This window comes from Nyctereutes procyonoides, unplaced genomic scaffold (genome assembly GCF_905146905.1).
Source record: "Nyctereutes procyonoides isolate TBG_1078 unplaced genomic scaffold, NYPRO_anot_genome, whole genome shotgun sequence".
Classification (NCBI taxonomy): Eukaryota; Metazoa; Chordata; class Mammalia; order Carnivora; family Canidae; genus Nyctereutes; species Nyctereutes procyonoides.
In genome coordinates, this window is record NW_026575131.1 from 35,546,755 (window position 1) to 35,567,031 (window position 20,277).

Genomic DNA, 20,277 nt, shown 5'->3' on the forward strand with positions numbered 1-20,277 from the left:
GGCGATCTGGCCCCAGACGTAGAGGTTCCAGCCGAAGCCCCACATCCCGGCCACAGTCAGTGACCGTGAAGAGGAGTGTCAACCATCTCGCTGGCCTCTGGACCCTCCTACTCTGCTTTCTCCCATCTCCTGGGGATCTCACCTCCCACTCTAGGCCCAGGAAACAGTGTTGGCACTTTTTTTTTTCCAAAAAGGAAGGTGAGAAAAATAATGTTGTTGCGACACTCTAAACTGCATTCCTGAGGGTTTCTCAAGTTTGTGTCATAAAAGGCAAACATGGATGAACAAAGACATTTTTCAACAGGAGGAAAATGAGAGTCAAAGCCAGGCAGTTTCATTTGCAGGTAACTTATAAAACGAATGTGACTTTTTCCCCCCAAAGTCCAAGTGACTCCTGGATAAATTAGCTTCAGATGATGCTTAAAAAAAAAAAAAAAAATGGTGGGAAAGGAAGCAATCCAGCTGCTATGTGACTGCTAAGGAGCCAAAAAAATGGTTCGAGGGATTTCTGAAAATTTCTAATGACAGAATTTTTTGGAACATGTAGATCCAGCTTCCCAGGTTCAGAAAGGCAAGGCCAGACTTTCAGGACTCCGAGACCACGGAGGAGAGGGGTGGCAGACGGCTGGTACCCAGGCCACAGCCACCACCACTGCCCGCTTGCACACACAGACACCGTTTTCTGGCACAGGCCTGTCCCCTCCCAGTTGGACAGGGCCCCTACACCCCTTCCCAAGCTAGTGCTGCAGGGAGCCCCCTCCCTAGGTCCAGAGCTGGCCCTGCAGATGAAACCTCTTTGCCATCTCCCACTCGGCGCAAAACAGCTGGAGTCAATGAAAGAGTTAATGTGATTTTCCACTCTTCCCGCTAGCTTAGAGGGACTCTGGTGAGCACTGGCCTGATCGAATCACCTTTAGGGGATGGAAAAATCTAACTCCCCACACATGACGGCAAGCACAGGAAGGAATGCTGGAGATGAACCAAGCACAGGCTGCGTGTAACGGCAGCAGCAGTGTGCAAGGAAGGCACACACAGGCCGGACTGGGAGAGGACGGTGGCAAGGAGAGGGCCACCTCCCTAAAGGCAGAGAGAGACAGAGAGCCGACCCTGCTCGCACGTCCCAGTCCCACCCCGGGGGTGCAGGGCCCAGGCCTGGTGTGCACATGGCACGGAGCAGGCTCAGCCCCCGGTTCCCTTGTGCATCTCCCAGATGTGGCAGCTGGTATGAGTTAGCTGGGCAGTGACCACATTTTGGGGAGAAATCACCCATTGATTTATCACAGGGGCATAAATCATAAATGCATTTAGTTGTCTTCATTGCCTTTCCTGTTATTCTGCCCCTCTGAAGTGAAATGAAGAGGCAGATGTATTATCTGGGATCAATTCCAGATCCCATTTGTGTTTTAAAAAAAAAAAAAAGGAAAGAAAGAAAGAAAAGAAAATGAGGAAGGGTTTCACACAAACCTTCTGCCACAGGTTGATCAAAGTTTGTGCACCCTGAAGACCAAGGCACCGCACAGAGAGCTCAGAGAGAAGCCCGGTGACAAGAGGGGTGGACACCCTAGCCCACACTTACCCTCGGGCCCAGATGGAACTAAGGACGGCACGGGGTCCCTGCCATCCCTAAACGTAAGCCAATCCCCTCTTGAGCTCATAGACACTGAGGCCTGCAGAACCCCATGGTGGCAATGACCCAGGCAAGGACATAGAGGTTAACAGGACAGCGGCCAATCACAGCTGCAGAGTCTAAAATTAAGTTAGCGAAAACAGAGGCCATAGTAAGGCAGAGAGAGAGATCCTTCGAGAAAGGTCTAGAGGACTCCTCTTAGGCATTTTTGCATTCTCAAACCTCAGGTTCTGTCTAGGTCTCTTCAAGGATCCTGTCTCATTCACTTTGTTCTCCTTCCTCTTCTAAGAATTTTGTCCCATTTCCCTCATTGGGTCTGTGGACCAGAAGCCTCAGCCAGGTGCTTTTTTTCTTGTGGTTTTTGCAAGAAAACTGGAAAAAAGCTACTATTAGCAATGCCATTTCAAAAATCAGTAGCTCAGAGATTTACACCCCTGATGTCCGCAGACCAGCTGTCCATCCCTAACTTAAGACAACTCTCTGCTGGATAGTATTTCCTAAAGGGGGTCCTAATGGTTTTTAACGAGAAGAGCTCATAACAGATTGTTTCCTAAGTCCAGAGGAGGAGAAAGGATCAGGATTTTTAGGAGGGTTGAGATCATTAGTCTGTGGGGAGAAAATACATTTCAATAAATATCTTTCTTGGGCTCATAGAGAGAGCCTTCCATTTGGAGTCTGAGTATTCTTCTTTGAAATCCTAAAACCATCATTTTTCTGTCCCATGGAGACATAGAAACAAATCAGGTGAAAGCAAAAGTTAAGTGATCCAAATATTAAAAGCCTTAAAGTTTCTATGAGTTCTAAGGATCAGAGAGTCTTGGGACCAAGGATTGGGGAGTACCAAAAATCAGGCTTCTGATCCAAAAGGCACCAGACTCTTGCCCCCAGCTAGATTAACCCTCTGTCCATCAGAAGGCACCGTGGAAATCTGTTCCAGGGGCTGATATAGCCCGGGAGGCTGCATGGCTCTTTGGCTAATCCTCCCTGCACACCTCACCTTCATTTGGTGTTCCAGCATAATTTCCACATGGACCTCTTGCTCTGTAATAAGGCACACGAGGCAGCAGGCTTCCCACTGGGCAATTAGCATGCAGCTCATACCAGTCTACCCCAGAGAGGCCCCACTGGTCACCACCATCAGCTGTTTTAATCTAGGTAGGAATCCCAGAGGAATGAAGAGCATAGCATGGAATCTATTATTAGATTATGGAACAGTGAACGATGAACCAAAGTCAACCTTGCTGTGATGTGGAGAGGGAGGGGAGGCCCTTTGGGAGGCTCTGAGCTGAGCGCAGTGCCCACAGGACAGGCCACAATGATGGAACGTGTTCAGTCAGTTCTATAAATCTCCCCCCTTAATATTTTTTATGGGAATGATTAAGATAAGGGTAAACAGGCAAATACCAGGTCGATGGCCAGAACTGTTTGACACTGGGAGCCTCGGATTTTATCCCCAGACGTTTGAAGAGGGAATATTTAGCCTATGGGGAATATTGGATTGCCTGATGTCTACTGAAAAAAAAAAAATCTCATTTATGAGGAATAAAGGTGATTTTGATGATTTCTCTACCAAAACAGTTAGCTAAAAAGCAAAGGGCCCCTCCTCTATGATGAAGACACAGCAATATGAAAACAAGCAAGAGATACCAAGGGGTGCAAGTCTCATGGTCAGGATTGAGTTAGGGACCCTTTCTGTTGGGCTATTGGGATCAAGTTCGAAGGGTAAGGGGTACCTGGGTGGCTCAGTCACTTAAGCATCTGCCTTTGGCTCAAGTCATGATCTCAGGGTCCTGAGATGGAGCCATGCATCGGGCTCCCTGCTCACAGGGAGCCTGCTTCTCCCACTTCCTCTGGTCCTCCCCACTGTTGGTATGTTCTTTCTCTCTCTCTCTCTCTCTCTTTCTCTCTCTCTCTCCTCCCTCCCTCCCTCCCTCCCATGTGTGTGCTCTTTCTCAAATAAATCAAAACTAAAAAAAAAAAAAAAAAAAAAAGTTTGAAGCACAAGTCAGACCTCTGTGCATATGACAGTCAAACCTCAAAGCAGCTGGGGATTGAGGGGGATGCAGAAATCCCACCCTGACCTAAATCTAGTTGTTGTTCCCTCTCCTCCACAAATGTTTACTGAGTAGCTACTATTCATCCAGAACCACATCACATTACTAAGCTTTAGGGGAGAACAAAACAGGAGCCAATCTGATGTCTACAGGAAAGATAATCTTTGCAGAGATAATTACATTTATCATCAGTCGGCACTGCATTAAGTGCTGCCCAGGCCGTTAAGATGCTAGAAATTTCATTACCAGGAAGACTTTCAACAGGTCCCAGAGAAGCTCAGTTGAGAAGTCCTCAGGAGGCTTCTATGCTCTGTCCACCCCAGGGCCTCAGACCAGAAGGGGGTGCTGGCGAGTAGGTTAAAGCTAGGGCTTGGTGGAACAGTTACTTAATCTGGTGTCAAGTCAGTTTCCTCACCTGTAAAAGGGACATACTATATATATCTATACCAGAAAGGTGCTGCCAGGATCAAATGAGAAGATACTTGGAAAGAGCTCAGCTAAAGCGCTGCACTAGCACTGGCTCCTTCCTCCTGGGAAGGCTCCCTGAACGCACACTATGTGCTGGGCACGGCCCTGGTCTCAGGGGCACACGGACAAGCAAAACAGACACAGCAACCTGCTCGCCAACAGTTAGGTTTCTAATGGATGGGACACCGGGCACAATTTATTCCTTGTGATGTTTATCTAGTATGTCACAGACCAGACCAAAAATGCTGCCATTAATTACAAGGGAAGCAGTAACTAAGATTGCTCGTGGCCAGGGCTGGGGATAACTTTAAATCTGAGAGTCAGGGTAGGTCTCATGGAGAAGGGGATGTCTGGACAAGGATAGGAAGAAAGTGAGGACTGAGCCAACTGGAAATCTGGGGCCAAATGTCCTGAGCAGAGAGAACACTGAGTGTTCATGTCCTAAGGTGACCATGTGCCTGGCGTGGCCGAGGGCCACAAGCTGGGCAGAGGACATGAGGGGACAGTAGAGGAGGGGAGGCTGGGATGAATGGGTACCTGTCAGACCAGGCTCTGTGGGCCTCTCTTGAGACTCGAGCTGAGTCTCAGCAAGGTGTAGGGAGCCAGTCAGGTTTGGGGGGCTCTCTGGCACAACTGGCCTCTGGTTTTTGAAGTGTCTGGCTGCTGCGTGGAGAACAGTCTGTGGAGTGCCTTCTGATGAAGCCAATCTATCTGAAGCTTGGGAGGAAATGTGATTTAATGGAAATTTATGTGCAGGTGTGAGAGCGACAGTGGCTAGAGAAGCACAGTTGGTTTCTTGGCCCCTAGGCTCCTGACCCCCAGCACACCAGGGCACTTTTCCAGACAGTAGGGGTGTGCTCTGCCCTCCTCTTGGTCCAGTTAAGCAGCCCCTCCAGCCCATCCAAGGAAAGAAACACAACAGCTCACCCAATAAGGTGGCAAACCTACAAGATGGGCACAGAGCTTCTGCCTGGGGACTCCTCTGTTGACTTGGCCTAACCAGCTCACAACCCAAGCTCCCCCACAAGCAGGTGGTTGTGAGGCTTCCTGCCAAACCATCTATGTGGGGAGTTTTATGGAGGTAGCAAAGGAGGTAAGGAAACCATACAAGGCTGCTTACAAGAACTAAGCATTTGCAAACACACTGCACCAGCCACAAATTCTCAAACCTGCTGTGCCAAGGCCGCATCCTCTTTTGCTTCATAGCAGTGCAGGCTGCCTGAGGATATTTGCTCTACGCACCCGCAGAGCCCAACCTGGATTTTTGCAGACCACAATCTCTTCTCCGCCACCAATGTCCACCAAGCACCTGCTGCCCCTGAGGACCTAATACACCTGCCCCCATGAAAACCCTGCTGGGGTAGCGTGATTTTTGTACTGTCCCCTCCTATTTCCTAGGTGACTACACTAAGCACAGGGAGATTCAATCACTTGCCCAAAGTTACCCTGTTCAGACACATTAAAGCCTGAAGCCTTAACCACCACTCTAAAAGAGACAACTAATATAAAAGTAACACTAGTTTTCAAATCTCCTTTTTACATTTCTAATACAAACAGGCTGCGTGTCTCAACTGAGGAACATTAGTTATTAGGTAGACTAATTAATTAAGGACAGTGAATGACCAAGTAGATCCCAGTATATTTTACTGGGTGCCAGAAGTTTACTTGTCTGTATATGTTTATTCATGAAACAGGTAAAAGGAAAAGCTTAAAAATGTTTTCAAAATGCCTCTGAATACTTTAATCTTCTTATAAGTCAACCAAGACACTGCATAAGATTAATCCATATTCAAGGATAAAAATGTACTTTCTATTTTCCACATCTGAAAAACTATTGCTACACCATCTTGAATTCACCCAGTACAAGTACATTTTAACTATAACAGAAGATTTTAACAATACGAGTGTTTGTCAATCATGGTGACAGTGAGGAGGATATAGCATCACGTATCCTTGCCTACTCTGTGCCCAGCACTGATCTTGCTAGCACATCATCGCACTCCCTTCTGAACAACACCGCAAGGTGTGTATAATTAACCCCAATATACAGATGCGGGGGGACAGATTTGTCAGCACCCAGACACCACCTTCTTCCTGTTAGGCCGTGCTGCCTCTCTACCCTCACCCACTTTCCAAGGGCCCCACTCAATAGACCGAGAGGAATAAAACCCAGGAAAATAAGACCTTGACATGTCATTAGCCTGCAAAAAAGGCTGAACTCATTCAGCAAGCTTCCCGTTCTTGCTAGATGTGCCAGCTAATAAGCTAGAGTTGTCTCAGCACCAAATCCACGGGCTTTAAGTGGCTGGGGCTGGGACTCTACAAACCATGTTTCTGCTTTGCCAGCTGTTTCTGGCGAGTCTCTACCAGAAGCCTCACCAGGGGGAGGAAGGAAGAGGGGCCTGTTCCCTCCTGTTTGGTTCCCGTTGGCTTCTGGTTCCCAGTGTCATCACTCCAGCAAGGCTCCTTGCCCTGTACAGGAGCACTTCATCCCAGGAACAAAGAATGAGGCTAGTTTATAGTTTTCCCAACACTCACAGAATCAAATTCATTCTCTCCAGAGACCGCTAGTACCCCCCTCCTCAAAAGCCTGCCCTCCCTTCCAACCAGTGCACCCTTCTCAGAGGTCTGGGTCCCAGCCCCTGAGTGCTCTCTGCCCAGCTTCAAAGTTTTACTAATAACCTCTCCTCCCTCCTTCCCCTCTCCTGCTTCCCCCCACCAGTCATGGGGTAGCAGCTGTGGCCTCAAGTTGCTACTTCTGTGACATTCTATACTCCTTTTGCCCTTTCAGGTCAACAATTTTTAATGCTAAACTCGCTCTGTGAAAATAACTTTAGGGTTTCTGCCCCTGTATGGACCCCGCCTGACCCACTGGGATCCCAACCGTGCTGTGTGGCATTTCTCGGCATGCTCCAGTGTGGATACTTGTCACCTGCCAGGCCCCGAGGGGCATGGTGCTCAGACTCTCCTAACTCACCAAGTGTGGCCAAGGAGCCACCTGCCAAAATATCATTTCCAGGGCTATACCTGCAAAGAGTAGGACCCAGGAAACATTTTTAGCAAGTGCCCACAACCTCCAAACCCTCTGCTTCAGTGCATGTGTATGGAGACAGTCTGACGTGAGTCAGGATCAAAGACCCCCGAGTTTCAGAGCTATGCACTCTGGCCAAGTAACTCGATCCCCCTGAGCCTGAGCTCCCTCACCTGTAAGGTAAGAATGGTACTCAGAGTGTCTACCCGCAAGGCAGCGCTAAGACCGAAATGAGCAGAGAAAGCACGTAACTCTGGGTCTAGCATGGAGATGGGAGGACAGGAAGAAATGCACACCGTCCCCTGCCTGCTTCTTGAGGACAGTGGCCTGTGGGTGGAGGCCAAGGCCCCAACGCTGAGCCCGCAGAGAGCAGCAGCACGTGGCCACTGCAGGGAAGGTGCCCGTGGGGCTGTCTGAGCCCCTGACGTGAAGTGATTTTTCAATGGCTGGCAGCAGCCATGCATCAGTAGGCCGCACTCCTGACTTGTCTCGTCATGTTCTTCTTGCTAGAGTCATAAGATGTCTAATACCAGCAAAAGTAATTAAAAATAAACCGAGAGACAGCGAACCATTTCAACCCTCCCTTTGGCGGCAAGGAGGGCCCATGTGAGCTCTCCCCACGGTGGCCGAAAATGCCTTTTCCTGTCACACCGTTGACTGACCACGAAAAATGAATGTTCCTGCGATTTTCCTAAGACAGCTTCAGGATTTATCACCCTTGAAAAAAATATAGCAACGACAGAAACTGACCCAAAAGTTTCAGACCAAAATGTGACTTCTGTCAAGGAAGGAGAGATGGAGGGAGGGAAAGGGGAGGGGGGAGACAGAGAGATGTAACCACCCAACTGAGCCCTGAAATGAAACTGCAGAGGACACAGGAGCATCTTGGAGCATTCAAAGGCAGTTACATAAAAAAATAAAATAAAATAAAATAAAATAAAATAAAATAAAATAAAATAAAATAAAATAAAATAAAACTCTACTACCTACCTATTACCTACTGCCTCCTTCCACTGAAATCAAGTAAGATGAGGAGTCAATACAAAACTGCAGACCCAGCCAGGTCCATGCCTTGGCAGCTGGTTCCCCATACAGTAGTCAGCACTGCAGCCAACAGCTCACCTCTCTCCCCTGTTCAAGGGCCTCCCCTGGCTCCCCATCAACGCGTGGAGGATCTCATGCCTGCCCGTCATGCCAGCCTCCCCTATGGCACTGCCCCCACGCCCACCAGGCTCCAGCCACCTCCTCTTTATCCAGCTCCTCACGTACACCAGCCTGCTCCTCCAACAGGGCCTTCGGAAATACGGTTCCCTCTGCTCTTCCCTGCCCAGCTCCTTTGACTCACACATGCTCTCTGCAAAGAGACTACCCTGGACCACCCCATTCTCTGATTCTCTGTCTCAGGCTGTTGGTCTCCTTCAGAAGATCCATCATGGATTCTAGCCATCTGGTTTTTTCACTTGTTTGCTATCTGTGATCTGTTATCTGCTCTCTGGGGTCTGCCTGGGGCTGTCACGTCACCCCATGCTCCTGGGATCTGGTCAGTACACCCACAATGGCCTGGGACATGGTCAGTTCTCAGTACAAATCTGTTCAATGAATGAATCACACCCCCCACACCATATGGTGTACGTCCCTTGCCAGCATCCTCGGCCACCCGCAAGCCCCTACATTAATCTGGTTCTATGGCATGAGGGAGAGTCAGAGTACAGGTGGGGTGGGGGAGCAAGAGCACTTTGAGACCCCTCCTCTACAAGCAATATGGCCTAAACTCCTTCCCCAGTTGCTATGCTTTGGGTAAATCCCTTCTCCTCCCGATCAGCTCAAAGGAAGGCAAAGAAAGAGTTTTATAAAATCACTGGAAAGCCAGAAAAGGAAACAATGTAGTTTAGGGAAAAAAAAAAAAAAAAGAAATAACAAAAAATTTCTTCCAAATTGCCTGAGACTATGAATAGGCTGGTTTCTTAAAAGGATAAGCACTGACTCAGCTCAGAAACTCTGCCCCCCAGAGTGGCACACGTCCTGTGGAAAGATGAGGAGGTAGGCGTACCTAAGTCTTCCAGCACCTCCTTCAGGCCACTAAGACATGGCTGGCTTGAGGCTTCAGCTTCCAAATTATGCCAAGGGAGGCAGCCCTGGAGCAAAACTCCCAAGAGAGCTGTTCTCAGAGATCTCTGTGACCCCAAGTCAAAGGACTGTGACTTCTAACAGTGTTTCCAAATGTGCTCCAAAGCATTCTGTGATCAAGGGCTTCTTCCCCCAGGCCCCAAACTGGGAACTGTTTGCCCACCCCTTCCCTGTCCATGCCATCCCTACCAGGTCACCGAGGATCCCCCAAGGGCCTCACGACTACTGTCCTCACCTTTGTTCTGGACGTAGCTGATTATAGAACACACAGCACACATAACTGAAATAGCACTCATCTTTGAAGTTCTTTCTAAAAGAGGAAAACCATTTAGTTACACCCAGACAGCCTCATCCTGAGGCCACACATTTGCCATCCACTTACTCTCTGCAGCCCCGATGGGTTCCACATCCATGACATTCTGCCCCTACACACACACACACTTGGGGGTTGAAGGCCAAGCAAAAGAACTTACTTCCTGGGTGACACTGTGTATGGTTTGGATGGCCAGCTCTTCCTAGGACCCAAGGTCATTTTGTTTTGCTCTTCCCTTCAACATGACTGCATTCTGGTTCACCAGCCTTGCCATTCGATGCTGGGTGGTCAGTTCAGCTCCGAATGCTAGTTGTGGAACCCTGAATCAGTTATGTAGCCTCAGTTTCCTCTTTTGTATAAAGAGGATAGAGTAGTACTCAGCTCTTGGGTTTCTGTGAGAATGAAGTGTATGAGCAGCATTTAGAACAGAGCCTGCTCCTTCGCATTGATAAGGATGAGTTCTCATTATGTTTCATGCATACATTTGGGCACAAGGCATTCTCTCATTGAGGGAGACTTGGGCTTAGGGAGGTGTAGGGAGCATCCTAGGGCTGCCTGTACTCCTCATCGCAGACCCACGGGAAGCACAGATTGTGCAGGGATGCCTACCACGCACAGAAGGGCCACTGCCCATGCTGCACGCCCAGGCAGAGTTCCACAGCTTCATGCACAGCAGAAGCCAGTTGAGACGTGGGGTGTTATGTGGCGCCTGCAGCCACATCTCACTCCCTGGGGCATCACGCACAGCAAGGACAGTGATTACCCTTGAGCAGGGGTACGCTGACAGGGATTCCAGGGATCCTGTTATCCTTGGATTCTGAGAGTCTCTGGCTTCCTGGGTCTCAGCAAAGAGGAATGTGATTCCCTCCAGGGTGCTCCATTTCTTACTCAAGTGACATGAAAGCTGTGACACAACCACGTGTCCCTGTCACCACCAAAACAGGGACCAAGGGGCAGTTAAGTCTGACATGTATGGAGACCCCACGTGCTAGGCACTGGGTCCAGCCCTAGGCTGGGTACCCATGGTGCATCCCTGTTCTGAATGATCCCATTCACATGTCCTATATCCCGGCCCTGGTGGCAGCACCAACGGAAAAGGGGAAAAACAGAAACTACTCAGGACAGAAAAGCAGAAAGCACTGCCCCAGGCTTACAAGAGACCCCAAGGCACAGAGTAAGGGATTTGCCATCAAGGTTCCCAGCTCTCTGCCATTGATTATGTGGTGAGTATAGTTCATTAGAGTGGAAAAAAGCAGTGGGTGACTGGGTGACAGGCACTGAGAGGGGCACCTGACAGGACGAGCGCTGGGTGTTACACTATATGTCAGCAAATTGAACTCCAATAAAAAAATATACAAAAAAAAAAAAAAAGGAAAGGAAGCAAAAACCCACCAAGACCATCTTCTGTTGAATTCAGCCAATGCACATATTTCCAAGGGCATCTCAATAACTTTTAACAACACACTGATTCCTTCAAATCAAGGTTGACAAACAGGACTTCCTATAGGGCTAGATTCTTTAAATTATTTGTCTACCATTTTCTTACCTATCCACTCTATCTTGTGCATCAGGAAAGGTAATGATAAATCATCCCATGACCTTCTTCTTCTTCTCCTTTTTTTTTTTTTTTGTTCACTTGGAAGAGCAACTATATAGGTGGCGGGTATAACCATTTTTCTAATTTAAATGCAGGCAGCTTTATTTCTTGAGCAGATCCTGAAATGAGTCCCTTCCAAGTTGAAGAGTTCATATTTCATCCCAAGTATGTAAGAGCTGCTGTTAAGCTGCTAACCAATAGATATTAGGCAAAAGTAAATGGCATCTAATAAATGAATAGATAGCTCTGCCCTCAGAAATAAAATGCCGGCAAGGGACACATTGCATGGCAATCACGATGTTGTCTTCAGATTCACAGTTAAATCACCAATAATTCATTCCTTCTTCCAACTCATTCTAAAATGTTTCATTTGGCAGTTGCCTTGAGCAAGGCCCTGCCTGGTTAGGTGGTAGATACCTTCAAAAAATGACACCCACAAATACCCTCCTGGTCTGCTCCCCACCTCCTTTTGCTTTCCCCTTCTGGGAACCCAACTGTCATATACTGTAGGCAAGTCCAGGCTACTGCACTGAGGGGAGAGGCCTCATAGTGTGGCCCTGCAGGATAAGATGCCATGTGGAGAGACAAGCCTTTCGGAAGAGAACCAAGACAACCCAGGCAAGCTCTCAGCTCACAGAGGAACCAACTGCTGTTCCTCAGGCTGTTTCTTACAGTAGTCGCTCCCCAGGTGTGCAGCATCCACATCACCTGGCACTTGTGAGAAATGCACATTCTCAGAGCCCACCCAGTCCTACTGGGTCACAAACTCCCAGCATGGGATAATAAGCAGTTGGTGTTGGAACATGTCCTCCAGTTGATTCTGATGTTGGCTCAAGCTTGAGAACCACAGTCAGGGGAATCACAGTCCAGCCTCTTTAAGAGCATTTTCCTCTCTCCTGAACCTACTTGCTGTTTCTATAATCTTGAAGACTGCCAATTACAGTATAACAGAACCCTCTACTAAATATCTAATATCCAGAATAACAAAGAAAGATGACTGCTTAGACATTGCACCTCATCTCCCTTTAACATAGTGCTAAATAACCTGGGGATCCATGCAGACTCATTACCTGCATGTGCACAGAGAAGTCATCAAGAAGAGGGTGTATGTATGTGGACATGAATGCCACAGAACTCTCCAGAATGGAGCAGGAGGGACAGGATCCTGCTATTAATTTCTAATCATAAAAGGAGACATTCTTGCTACAAAAAGCAAATCTACTTCTACTCAATAATACTTTATAAGTAGATGAAACTCCTTGATGTAATGTTGAAATTTCCAAGATCCTGGTTCCAATTAATCCAAAAAAGCACCTGGCCAAAAATCAATATTGTACCTTTGGCAAGATATGTCAAAATTTGTATTTTATCTGAAGAACTATGGCTTTGAAGCCTTCATCCTATGCCTCTCCTGCAAGTAAGGACTGGATATTTAAATACCAATATTACGAGGCAACTGCTATTCATCAGGTGTCACCATGTGGGAGGGATTCATAGAATTTAGTATATGAGATTCATCTGATAATTTATTTGGTCTTAATGGAGCTGCTTATGAAAAGGCCCTTTCACTTTCTTCTTTTATGTAAGATGGTCCTAAATCATTCAAAATATCCTTCAACACACTATGAAATATCATGGCATCCACAAACATTCTACATGACTATAAATGTCTATGTCCCTACCCATGTTTACTAGTGCTGTGGCCTCCCACCCGACTGGCCTCAGTCACTCAGCCATACCTTAGGATTATGCATTAGGTACTGGCCACGTGCCCAGTACCATTGCTGTATGCTCCAGGAGGTAGACACATATCCAGCATGCTCCCTCCCCGCCCCCTTCCCATGACATATGTCTATCTAAGAAGTAAGTCTGGCCTCTACCCGTCCCTGGAAAGTATCACCTGAAGCCCTAAGCTAAAATCACTTTGTCCAGCAGTGAACTCCCATCTCCTTCAAGGGTTGGGTTCTAAAGGCAGTGCTTATTGTGGGAGCCACAATCACCAAATATATATAACTGGACATCCCTGAGGCAGGTTCCATGTCAGAGTCCCACATTCCCATAGGAAGCCCAGCATGACTAACTTTTCCTCCAGCTTCAGAAGTGATGGCAGTTTCCAAGGTTGAGCACCAGGGAAAGGATTTGGCGTCCATTTAAGGACCATGTTGTACAAAATGGATGTTTCTTTAAAAAGCAGGCATACATGTGATGAGGTGAGTTGTCAGTGTTAGTAGAGAAATGTGGGGACCAAGAATGACTAAGGGAACATGGAATGACATTGCATGCTCCCTCAAGGGTACATACTCTCTAGATACAGCAGAAGACACAGCCTTCATTTGTCTTTTTCTTCTTTTTTTTTTCTTTTTCTTGCCAAGTGTTATATGGTTAGTCTAGTTCCAAGAAATCAAATATGCAAAGTAGAAAAAGTAGGGCAGACTTGGACAGAGTAATACTACTGGCTCATGGGACAGGAGAGCACCTTTGAGATACTCCTGGGAGGGCACTCTCTCTGACTGACCTTTTTCCTGTGAAAATTCCACCATTCCAGTGAGATAGGGATTACCAACTGTTAATCTGTTGATTGATGCCCACCAGAGGAAATGATTAAAAACATGGATTACTACCCCACAGCCTTAGACATTTTGATTCTGTAGGTATAGGATAAAGAACAAGTATTCATAATTTAAAAATCTCCCCAGAGAATTCAAACTGCCTAACAGTTTGAAGAACCTCTGGGTTTAAATACTGAGAGGTGCCAAAATGTTAATATTTATCACTGATACCCTAACATATGGGTTCATCAGATAAATAAATGTCACCTGGAAAGCAAAGAAGGAATTTGAGCAGAGAATAAGCTTTGACAAGGGTGGGGAACAGCCCTGGGGGATGGAGAGAAGCTTCTGGGTGGTAATGAGGGTGTAGAAGGAGGAGCCATAGAAACACGGAAGCATCCAGTAGATGACTGTACAGCCACATGGCTGACTTTACCATCTATAAATGCTGGACTCACCAAGCAGCTCTGGCTCCATGGAAAACAAAAGTGTTGCCCCATATGAACGAAGCACAGTTCTCAAAGAATCTTTTCACTGAACATGTTGACCATGTCTTCATGAATTTCTTCTTTTCTCCAAAAAAGTTTCATTTTGAAAACAAGGAGAGCCATAGTATTCGGTTTGGTCAACCAGAAGATACAAGACTGAGAAACCATAGGTCATTATGAGATTAAGTCTACATGAGACACCCATCCCTGGACAACCTGGGGGTTACAGCACAACAGATCCTCTGTCAACTGCATTGCATGGCCGGCATTAGCCACTTACCTTTCGGTCTGGCCAATTGTACTTCGCAAAGATAGTATCATAAGTGTCCACTGCCCCATCGGTGATGAGCATGATGGCCTGGCTGCAGATGCTTCCTTGTCCTGTGTGGTTGAACTGTGGGAAGAAACAAGGTCAGACTAAAAGACACACCAGAGAGCTCTGTGCATCCATGAGGCTTCAGAGGCATGAGAGCTTGGGAAGCTTCTCAAGACAAGAGCTCGTTCTGCAAAACAGAACCTTCACGATAAGCTTTTCCCCCCATGCATTCTCTGTATTTACTTTGACAAACCGGAACTAAATACTGACCACAGAGGGGATTTCTGGAAAACACACACAAGGTGGGAAGTGAGATTCTAGGACAAATAACCTCTCTTACCTTCAAGCACAGATAGTGCCTCAGGATATTAGCCCCAAAGGCATTGGCACAATCACCCTTTAGCAACACATGATATGAGCAGTAGAATGAGTAGCAGGCAAGATCTTTCAAAACCTAAATGAGTCTGGTTTGATGCACTATATAGTAAAATCAAGGAGATTTTGGACACATGGAGAATGAAGTCAGGAACGTGCCAATTCAGACTAGAAGCCCAAGCACTCTTTTTGTAGCATTTGTTTTAAATATATATTTGTTCGCATGTAACATTATATATTAGTTTGTATATGTTACTATTGTAAAACAGACTGAAATTCCAAGATTGTGCCCACTGGTGTGCAAGTCTCTAAATTCCTTCAACTCTCAGTATTACCTAGCATTGTAAAAAGCTCCCAGCCTTGGGGCACCTGGGTGGCTCAGCGGTTGAGCATCTGCCTTCAGCTCAGGTCATGAGTGAGCCCAGGGTCCGGGGATCAAGTCCCACACCAGGCTCCCCACGGGAAGCCTGCTTCTCCCTCTGCCTATGTCTCTGCCTCTGTCTGTGTATCTCTCATGAATAAATAAATAAAATCTTTAAAAAAAACCCACAAAAAAAAAAAAAAAACCACAGAAAACAAAAACAAACCTTCCTCCTAGCCTTTGTGAGTAGTAGACAGGGTAGACTGGTTACCAGAACTTGATGTCCCTCTCTGGAATCAGGGTATAGAATTCCCTTAATGAATGCTATTAATCCAATTCAAAGCAACAGCATGTCCTTTAAAAAACCCTACAGTTAGGGTGCCCTGAGTGGCTCAGTTGGTGAAGTATCTGCCTTCAGTTCAGGGTCCTGGGATCGAGCCCTGCATCGGGCTCCCTACTCGGCAAGGAATCTGCTTCTTCCTCTCTTTAAGCCTTCTCCTCTGCTCATTCTCTCTCTCTTTCAAATAAATAAATAAAATCTTTTAAAAATATAAATACATACATACATACATACATACATAAATACTCTACAATTAATAGGACAGTGCTGAGGCATGAAAACATACAAAAAGTCTAACTTTCAGTAGTGAAAATTCCCACCGTTATAACTGGTGAAATTTGCTCATTATTTTTTTATTATTTACTAAGTGCCCAGACAGAGCTGAGGATGAGACATGCAAAAATCCCTTCCCTTCTGTAGTTTATAATTCTATGTGTGTGTGTGGGGGGAGGGGAGCATAAAAACAAAGTAAATAAGTATTCTAGGGAACCAAAAAATAAAAAAGAAAGCAGACCAGGGGAATAGGAAATGAGGAGGGGGAGATTTTAGAAAAAATAGCTAGAGAAGACCTCACTGAGAAGGTGGCATATGAATGACACCTGCAGGGGGTGAGAATCTAGGGGAGGGTCATCCCAGAGCAGACCAAGAGCACATGCAAAGGCACAGGGTGGGCAAGTTCCATCTGCTGACCAAGGCACTGGGGAGGGATGGAAACTGTTCTTGGATTCACTGCCTGTTCCTGCTGGAGTAGAGTGCTAATAAAGCATTCAAGGTGAAATGCAATGCTTAGTCTTTGTGTACTTAGAATTCTGATGTAGAGATTGAAGTTGCAACTGGAGAGAGAAGACTATAACTAACTGGATGAATGAATGAATAGATGGAAGGGAGGGAGAGAGGGAGGAAGGCACGCCAGAAGGAATTGCTTGGGGTCAGATGGGGCAGAGCGAAGCCACCTAAATACATGCATGGACTGCCATACTATGGTGAAAAACATTCAATCCCATCCTAGCACCACAAGCTGTGATAAATTCTCATCTCAGAGTGTCCTTTTCCTCATTTATAAAATGAGTAACATGCTTACATGGTTGTTACAATGCAGGTTAAATGTTCATTATATGCTGGGCAGCAAGTATTAACTTACTTAAGACTAGCTTCTGAGGTAAGTACTACCGTTATCGGCATTTTACAGGTGGGGAATTTGAGGCAGGGAGAGATTAGTTAACTTGACCAAGGTCGCAGAGCTCCCATCTGTAATGGCCAGGATTTAAACCCAGGCAGTCCAGCTCTAGAATCTATCTCCAGCACACTCTATGGCCTCCCAATAATGAGATGAAGGTCCTTGAGCAGATGGAGATGCATGGTAGGGTGCCATCAACACTTCCTTCACCTGCTTCTTCCTCCCTCCATCCTTTCCAGAGTTCTAGGGTCACATGGTAGTCACCACATCTTCCACCAAGAGTGAGTGAGTGCTCCTCAAATTGTGTGCCTTAGGCACTTGCCCCACTGTAGCCCTGGCCCTGGCAGCCATTCCTGCAATTCGGACTGGACCAGAACCCTTGAATTAATGAGTGGACATGGCCCATGCTGTAATATCATAGAAATTCTCAGGTATGTATAAATACTTGAGAACTAAAACCATCCCACGCAGCTATGGTTCTATTGTCTTCATCAACTACTATTCCAGAAAACTCTTGCTCAGGAAGATAAAATTGCAAATAACTTTATTGCTTATTCCAGGAACATCCTGAAAGGCCCATCAACTCTTCAATAGAAACCATCACAGGACAATTTGTACCCTAAGACTCTTGAAAGCTCTGACCTCAAAATCTTCCCTCTGTTGCACCCACCAATCCTAAACTAGAATGTTAGGATTCTCACCCAGTCTTAATGAAGCCTCTTCCTTCTCCTCCATTCTGAAAGACTACCTTCAATCAGTCTTCATAGTCTCAAAAAAATGACTTTGTCCCTTCCACTCTGAGATACTGCTAAGATTCTATCATCATAGTGCATTTTCTTCCTTACTGCAGTAAGAAGAAACATTGCTGGAGTCCTGTCCTATCAACAGGTTGTTCTGGAAATATTTTGGGGAGCTGCATTCAACACAGTCTTCAGATCATTGAATAAACCCAGTAGTGGGCCCCCTGAATAAAGGTGATCTCTCTGCTTCAGTTCATAGAGTCTGAAGAAAGGGGAAAAAAATCAAGACACCTTAGGACTGTTGTTCATGTGACTCATTGGAAAGCATCCTGGCAAAATTCCCTGAAAGAAAAGGCAAGAAAGAGAGGGAAATGAAGATATCTGAATAACACAGACTGGAAGAAGGGGCTGCCCTGAGCTGTTTATTTAAAAACATCACTTTCCTCTCTGGCTGAGTTCCTGGTATTCTCTGCTGCAATCTGCAGTCGGAGAATTTTGAAGAATGCAATTAAATTCAAATGCTTTGATGAGTAATATCTCTTCTCTTCATATTTGTCTAGAACTTTTTTTTTTTTGAATAGCGGGAGTGATGAAAGTGTTTTCCATAATAATAACAATGACAAGGGCCTGATGATGAACTACAATTAGCTCAGTGATTCATCAGTTAGCAGCGAAAATTTCAATGCATCCTGACATTTAGAGCATTTGGTTGTGATTAACAGTCTTTGAAATGTCACCGAATTTTATTTAATTGGCTAAGAAAAATTTTTAAAAGGTAATCACTGCAAAGATCATATTCATCGCCAAAAAAGATAATTGCGGTTGTCACATGACAAGGTAGATGCTAACTACTGTAGCAAACCAGCTCTGTGTTCTTACAGAAACTAATGAATACAGCAGAGATCAATAGCTGGAAGGGTCTTAGAAGTTTATTTGAATGCTCCTTTCAAAGCCGTTTGTACAACAACTGCAAGTCTTTAAGTCATCTGAGCAAATCCTGACACTGAAATGCAGGTAATTGCAAAACAGAATTTACTTCATTTAGTTATAGCAACCTCTGAACTATTCTGAGCCCCAGCCACAATCACAATTTCAATTGTGTCTGTGAGGATGTGTGTGTGTGTTGTATGTGAGACAGAGACAGGGACAGACACACACACAGAGGGACAATGTGTGTTTGTGTGATTGAGAAATAACTCTTTATTCATACTGGCTTGCAAGGGCAGGAATAATACACAGAAGAGAATTATATCACTTAAAGGTCATATTGATGAAGTGGAAAATAGCGAAAGCTTCATTTTCATGGGAGATTAACCATCTCTGTGTTTTTCAAAATGTTTGGCTATTTAAAAGCCCAGTGGCAAGAGACAGGATGGAAATGTTTCTCTCTCTGAGATAAATGTGCGTTCGAAATATGGTGCCAACCATCAACCAATCTCAATTAGGGATATCTTGTAATATTTTGTTCCTTCCATTTCTACTTTTTGGAATTTACACTGGACCCATTGGGTTTTCTGACTGGCCAGACCCCAGAGGGTTTTACAGGTAAAGGCAGAGAAGAGGTGCTTGGAAGGTTTTCCTGGTTCAAAGTTATTTCTGTTATCAGGATTTAAGAAAAGAAATCCACCATGTGTTGGTGATTTCTCTGGATCTGAGAGGTGCTAGGAGGTTAATACACCCTCTTGCAGCATACAAACATATTATGCCTGAAGGTGTGCTTGGTGAGCTGTGACTTCTACAAGATTCTAACCCTGAGGTTCTGATATGATATAAAGAGTTCCCAAGTCAGTAAGTTTGAGTACTGGCATAAATACATTTTGAATAGGTCTGTTCCCTGCAGGATTTCGAAGGCCCTGAATATGCTCAGGTGCATGGTGGGTCTCCGGGAGAGGAGGATGGCATCTCACCACCTCGACAACATCTAGGCTGGAGTACCTTGCCAGACCAGTGTCAACTGGCATACAATGGGGAAACACTGCTTGGAAGTGTCTCTGGGAAATCTGCTAAGTGACGGGATGGGGAGAGAGAAGGTACTAGGGCAAGGAAAAGGAGAGAGGGAAAGATGAAGGGAAGCTGACATTCCTGAGGACTGGGGCAGGAAGTTAAGACCAAAACACCAAGAGCTCCAGCTGCTTCTAGAAGCCACAGGCACCCTGACCAGAGTTGAGGCTGTCTAGTGTCTCCATGGTCACAGAGATGGCCCTTCCCATCCACCCCAGCCCTGCTGAAAGGCTGGAATCCTCGACCCTGGTCTACCAGAGCCAGCTTCATGGGCGTGAGATGCACACAGCTGCACAAGGCCCCACACTTGGCTTAACACTCTGCTTGCTGCCTTTCTCTTAAGATTCTTAATGAGTTCTGAACAAGGGACCTGCATTTTCATTCTGCACTGGGCCTCACAAATGATGTGGCTAGCGCTGGGTCTACTCTCCCCATTTTACAGATGAGGAAAATAAAGGTCAGGCTAAGTAGAGTTTTCTCAAGGTCGCACAGCAAGCTCTGACCAAGTCAGGCTTCTCAGCCCAAACTGCCTGACTCCAGAGGCCACAGACTTCATATGACAAGCATCCACCAACTCTTGCTCCTTCACCACCTCTGCCAAAGAGCCAGGAAACAGAAATTCACTGCAGGGCACGTTTCCAAACAAGGGACTCATCAGCTCAGAGTAGCCTCCCCCTGCTCTAGACACAAGGCTTTTGAGATAAAAAGAGAAC

At 46.1% G+C, this 20,277-nt stretch overlaps 1 protein-coding gene across 1 annotated transcript in view; it reads right to left on the reverse strand.

Moving 5' to 3' along the window:
* The window catches only part of CACNA2D3 (calcium voltage-gated channel auxiliary subunit alpha2delta 3), an 842,189-nt gene that overhangs the window by 365,345 nt on the left and 456,567 nt on the right, over positions 1 to 20,277 (reverse strand). Inside the window, exon 11 of the mRNA XM_055342619.1 lies at positions 14,535 to 14,648. Coding sequence (XP_055198594.1) covers positions 14,535 to 14,648 — 114 coding nt within the window. The remainder of the gene's footprint in view (positions 1 to 14,534; positions 14,649 to 20,277) is intronic.